At 34.6% G+C, this 6,744-nt stretch overlaps 1 protein-coding gene across 4 annotated transcripts in view; it reads right to left on the reverse strand.

Annotated features, from left to right (window-relative positions):
* The window catches only part of Art4 (arginine methyltransferase 4), a 43,877-nt gene that overhangs the window by 8,514 nt on the left and 28,619 nt on the right, over positions 1–6,744 (reverse strand). Inside the window, exons 1-3 of one of the 4 annotated variants that reach the window (XM_011070163.2) lie at positions 1,960–2,487; positions 1,171–1,308; positions 61–555 (exon numbers count right to left, since the gene is read on the reverse strand). In XM_011070163.2, coding sequence (XP_011068465.2) covers positions 61–555; positions 1,171–1,308; positions 1,960–2,089 — 763 coding nt within the window. In that variant the 5' untranslated portion in view covers positions 2,090–2,487. Of the gene's footprint in view, positions 1–60; positions 556–1,170; positions 1,309–1,959; positions 2,488–6,744 lie in introns of those variants that run through there. The other 3 variants (XM_011070164.2, XM_011070165.2, XM_087407844.1) reach the window with 3 other exon arrangements.

A 6,744-nucleotide genomic window follows, 5' to 3' on the forward strand; every position in this document is an offset into this window, starting at 1 on the left:
AAACAGCAGCGAGACAAAAAAATAGCACGTAAGTCGTGAATTTTCTTTCAAGATATTTACCTGGACTTAACCATTTTTTCGCATGAAGATAAGTTTCAAGCATTCGTTCATTATATAACATATATCCCATAGGCTCACTCACTATACAGTCTACGTGTTCGGGTAAATCGATCTCTTCTATTTTTCCAGCTATGACTATTATTTTATCTTGTAAATTATTAGCTGCAACTAGAAGCTCGGCATGATTTGCCATATTGCTCGCTTCCACAGCGTATACTTTTTTCGCACCAGCTTGTATAGCAAAAAACGATAGTATACCAGAACCAGCACCTACATCTAGTACAACCTTATCCTTAAAATCAGACAGATTCCCCAAAATCGCTCGTTGGTATGTACTGGTCCTAATATAATCTTGCATCATGTTTTGCTGCTGCGAAAGATAACCATAAAATTGGAAATATTGCATCGCCGAGGATTCCTCCGTTCTTTCATTAAATGCCGACACTCCTTTTCCCATCTTGAGTTTTACTATGTGTGAATTAAAATCGCGAAAATCTGTAAATGAAATATATATATATATATATATATATATATATATATATATATATATGTATATATATAAAGTACTTCTTGTGGATACTTTTCTATTTTGTAACTTAACGACAATTCAGTATATTGTCATTGCACAGATATTATATATTGTAAAAAAGTTGTGCAACAATAATATAACGATATTGAACTGTCATTAAAAATTATAGAATCGGAATATGGAAAATATTGACTACATTTATATGGACATCCTTAAACAAGTTTAACATCCGTAATTAGAAACTCATTGGTCAGTCATTCTATTCTTTAGAGGAATAACTAAGGAATAATTAAGTTTCATAACTATGAACGTTAGTAAACCCAATTAAAGGTGTCCATGTAAACGTAGTCATTGTCATTAAAACAAAAATATATATGTTTCTGATGTCTATCACATAATGGACTTTCTATAATATTGCATAATGATACTGTATAATAAGCAATAGCCGTAAGAAATTGAACAATCATTGTGATTGGTCAATTTCTTCCAACTTACTATATCATATTACTCTTGTTGTAGACGATCTTTCAAACTTAATGCATGAGGATTCGTGAAAATTGGAGTACAAGTTGATGGCTCACCTGGTTCATTAGCAAATGTAATCAGTAAGCTATCTGTATCGAGTGTAAAAACATAACTCCGTGATGATACACGAGAGCATTCGGTGCTGGGAGTCACTGGGAATTCCAGTAGAGTCGCTTTCTCCCTGCTGCTGATATCTAAAACAAATGTTCAAAACATCAATTCTCTCAAAGAAAAAGAATACAAAGCAAAACATATAATCGCACGTTAAAAAGAATAATCACAAAAAACGATCAAGTCGATATATTCTTCTTTGATCTTTTTAAAGCGACATTTTCAATGATCAATAACTTCTTACATATATAAACGTCATCCTCTACCTTCTTAATAAACAATAAGAATAATTTTCCTGATATACAATACAACAATCGTCAATATCGCGTAAACAATAGAATTCGATTGGAACTGTCATCATAGTGTCATTATCGGTATCAACAGTGTAACAAATGACGAGAAGACAATTCGCTTCAACAACAGCCGAGAGGCGTGCAGGCACAAACAAAAAAAAAAAAAGAAAGACACAAACTGGGAAAGAAGGGAAGGACGCGAATCGGTGAAGGATGATGTCGCGATATCGACCGGCGATCGAACGGGAGGTCCTCCGGAGCTACGAATTGGGCTGGAAAAAGGAAAGAATTCGTCGCGTAATGCGGCGGGAAGTGTGGTTATGTCATCCGGGTCGCGGTTGGTCGCGTGATCGATCAGATCAGCCGCGTCGCCGTCGGCCGTGTCGTACGACGACGGACATCGACTGGGCGCGCGTACAGCGAGTATCGTCGCGTCCATACCTGAGACAAGCTCGACGCTGAGGCCTTGCGGGTCGTAATTAATATTGAGCGCGACCGGTTTGTTGTACTTCGGCGTGGACTGTCCATTGTTTGACAGAGTCGAGACCGTCACCCGAAACGTCTTCGCCATTTTTCGCAACACCGCGTGCCAGCGCTTCCCAACGCTGTTTCTCTCTCTCCCTGTCCGTCCCCCTCCCTCTTCTCGCTCTTTCTCTCTTTCTTTTGCTCCGCTCTCCTACTCCTCTTCTACTTCTGCCGGTGGCTCGTAACGCTCTATGTTACGCCGTCGCTCCGCTCTTCGCGCCTGCCGCACCACTCGCGTGAGAAACAAAAGCCGCCGCCGTCGCCGCCGCCGCCGCTGCCGCCGTCGTTACCGCGAATTATGTACGATACCTCGGACAGAAGAGAAAGAGACCAACCCCCGGCCAGGGCCGTCACTGCGCTGCGCTGCGCTACGAAATCGCGCCGATTCTCGCTGATTCTTGCTTGCCCCCGTCCCGTTTGTTCCCCGGACGCCCCGCGAGGTGCCGCGAGAATTCGCTCACGGCGCCGTCGCCTCCGCCCCCGCCGCTTCCACCCTGGGCTAATCCAATACGTAGATGTGCAAATTCTATCATCGTTGCTGACCAGCCGCCACCATTTTCGCCGGCATCGCCGTTCGAACGAAGAGATTCCCGCCAATTTTACTAATCGCAATAAACCAGTATTAGTAATTCATTTTTGTTTCAAGATTGTCTTGAGTAATGTCTTAAAATGCTAATACAACCCTCTGATTGATTCATGATATCTTAAGATTCTATGGCTATGTTCGTTTTGACGCTCACAACGCTTTAAGCGTTTCATCTTTGTTGGTCTTAAATATTAAACAACGACAATTGATGCTCACAAGCGCGACGAGCGCAAAAAGCGAATGCAGCCTATATAAGATAGTCTTAAATATAGGAATCGATTATCAAACACTGACTGTCTGTTCTTATTTCAAAATTATCCTAAATGATATTAAGATAAGTGGCCAGTTTTTATAGTTTTATTTTAAAATCATTTTAAGCTAATGCCTTTTAAGATAGCTCACTATAGATTTAAGACTATTTTAAGCATAATCTTAAATATAAGAAATAAAAATAAACAAAGAAATAAAAATAAATCTATACAGTCAACAAAATAAAGATTACATACACTCGATTAATGATATAGAATTAAATCGTTGATACCTTCATCAGCCTATGGCTCTTAGTGGCTTTGTATAGATTGATTTTATTTTTATTTTTTATTTTTAAGATTTTCAGTCTGTACAATTTGACTTAAATATAAGAATAAATTATGAATACCAGCTTACAACATTTTAAGATTGTGTTATAGTCTTAAATAATAAGAATCTACTGTGAATATTTATATCTCTGTAACTCGCTTTACGAAGTAAAAAAAAATCTAATCTAAAGTTCTATAAACTGTAATTAAACTATTTTATAAACTCTAATTTTACTCTAATCTAAAATAAGATTGTTAACCACTTAAACGACTTTCGATAAATAATAATTTTAAAGCTTCAAGAAATATATTGTGAATATATTGTAAATAAAAAAAGTGAAAATATATTCATAAATATGTTTGTATATTTTTTAATGAAAATATATTCGTTACTATTGATTATATTAAATTAATAATTATTTTGATTCTCTTTGAAGTTACAAAGATTAAAGTATCGAAGTTTCGAATCTCCAAAACTTTAATCTTCGAAGATTTTAATGCAATATGTTCTTTTTACGAAAATATATTCGTTATTATTAACTATATTAAATTAATAATTGTATAATCTTAACTCTCTAAAGCTTCAAAGATTGAAGTATCGAAGTTTCGAAGTTTCGAAACTTCGATCTTCGAAGATTTTAACGCCGAAAGCTTCGAATGTTTGAAGTTTCGAAACTCGAATGTCAAAGCCTTCAAAGTAAATCACCAACCCCTTTAATCTAAAACTCGCGGAATTAGAATCTCTATTGCGAACTGAAATATTAAGAGAAATGAGAAACAAGCGCGGACATCCTGTGTACACATCAGAAAAGAGATATCCTCTTATCTAGATTAATTACTTAAGTCTATTTCTACTCCAACATAAAATTAATTTTAATTTTAGTTAACTTACTGTTCTCGTAATTAGAAAAAGCTTTATTCCTTATCTTTTTCTAATCTTTCGAATTTCTAATTTTAGAATCAGAAATTCTAGAATTAGAAATTCTTAATATTAGAAAAAGAGATAAAAAAATAAAGGTAAATTTTGAATTAATATTAAAGTTAATTTACATTATAACGTAGAAACGGAGTTTCTCACAAACTGAACCGAGATTAAAGTTAATCTACATTGGTAGAAACGGTCATTAAAGAAACATCGCGATATTCCATAAGAATAAGCAGGAGATATACATATGTATGTACATATATGACTCGCGGAATACAAAAGATGAATTCAATGATATTATCTCCGTTCCTGTTATGGCGATAACACTCGATGAATTGAGCTCCGTTATCGTCGCATCCGCCTCGCTGCTACATGCGTGCCGCATTGATAAGCGTCGAAAATCGCGGGACTCGCGCACGCTTGACCGATCAAAGCAACTTTCTAAACGCGGCCGCCGCGTTGCGTCTCGTTCAGTTAGCTTAGTGAAGATTGAAGCGAAGGTATTCGAATCGGAACTCCTCACCGAATTTCAATCTCTCTCGACCACACGACGCTTAGAACAAACACGGTCCAGAGGATCGTCAACGATCCTTATTCGGCACGCCGGTCTGCTTGATATTTTCTCGAGTGTCTTAGGATTCTGTCAGTGATTTCTGATTCAGTTAATTTATAATTCGTATTGGAATTCAGAATAAAATTCTATTTACAATCTTTTGTATATCACATAATGCAGATAGCATTTTGTCGTTCATTTTGCTACAATAATTAAAAAATTATTTTTTAATTGCTTGCAAAAAATGTACAGAAACATAAAGAAAAAAATGCATATATTTTAAAATAACATAATTTTTTCCTCTATAATCAGTTATTATATCAAAATTATATTTTAAAATTAATATTACAAAATTTTAATAATTCAAAACTTATTTTCAAGAAAACTTTGTTTTTTTTTAGTCGTGTCATTGTTGTAACAAATGAAGAATAAAAATGCAATGTACATACATAAAAATACAATTTTTAAAATATATGTATATGAAAAATATCTAAAATACTAAAATAAATATCTAAAATATTAAGAAATATATGTAGTTTATACTACATATATTTTTTCATAAACTTTATTCTTTTATGAACGAGGCGCTCCAGCTTTTCCTTTACAGAAAGAAGAATGCTCTAAAAATAAACCATTGTTCTTTTTAAACAAGTCGATATTCGAATGATCGATGCTGATATATTGAGGGAAAAATTATAAATTTTTCCGATTATATCTGATGTAGTAAAATAAAAGAGAATAAAAAATGCATTTCATGAAACAATATAATTTATGCTTGCGATTATAAGCACTTTTCTGCTAATAAATATATACAAATATATAGAGTACATGTTATAAAATATACGAACATGTATCGCAAAATAAACAACATAAAATAACATGAAACAGTGAATGCGAGAATTCTGTACTGACACCTGAAACGAATTACAAATCGCCTAAAGCACATTTTGCTTGCGTTAACCAGCGATGCAATACTAACGTATTGATTTACGTGCAAAATATACTCAATTGTATTTAGATGGTCATGTGCCTATCGGTCGGAAAACCAATATACGAAACAACAAATATATGTATTGAGAACTGCATTCATCTGTTATATTATTGAGACGTTATCTCTTTGTGAAATGATTAATGACGAATAAATCGATCTTGAAGCTTTTCATCCTGATTCCAACATTCATTCATTCTAACATTTATACTTCCATATTCTTTCAAAATGCAGCTTTCTAAAGGATATTCGGACTTTTAAACAAAAAACAAACAAAAAATCGGAATTCGAATTTTCCAACCGAAAAGAGTTATTGTATTCTTTTTTTTGCAAAAAATAGATTTTTGGAAACAAAAGAAATTATTTAAAACCGTTTTTTAAATCGCTTCTTTTTCAACAAAATCAATCAAACCAATCTCGCAACAAATCATATTTTTTTCTTTTGTCCAAGAATTTCGTAATACATGGAAAGAATGCTTTTACTGCAATGAATTGTCTAAAAATTTAGCTAGCTACAGATCTGGAAATAATTTTGTTGGACCATCAAAATAATCATGCAGGAGTTTTAAATAAGATAAGCAATGCTGTAAAAACTTTGGACATTTTAGTAACCAGTTCAAGCGTCCTACATAATTATTTTCATATTTCAAAAATGTTATCAAATCAATAATTTAGCTAAATTTTTAGGTAGATTAGGTAGAGAGAGAGGTAGATAGGTAGATATAAAAACAAGATATTAGATCTGAAAATAATATACTCTTAGATCTGATACTAGATACTGTTAGACTATGAAAATCATATACGATAAAATCCTGTCCCACATATAGATTTCAAGAATACAATTTCTAATTGCGTCGGCGTGTCGCTTCGGGATTTGCAGTAATGCACAGGGAGGAGATTAACCGTGGAGCTCTAAATGGAACACCCCCGTGTATATACGGAACTAAAGAGCTAAGGTAGCGAGCGTCCGTACGCGGACGAAGGGTCAGGAGCAGCTCTTTCGATCAGCCAGCGACGGCGAACGGGCTGGCCGAAATGTCGGGCGTGCGCGCGCGCGTTGTGTATATGCGT

This window comes from Acromyrmex echinatior, chromosome 7 (assembly GCF_024713525.1).
Source record: "Acromyrmex echinatior isolate Ae372 chromosome 7, ASM2471352v2, whole genome shotgun sequence".
Lineage (NCBI taxonomy): Eukaryota > Metazoa > Arthropoda > Insecta > Hymenoptera > Formicidae > Acromyrmex > Acromyrmex echinatior.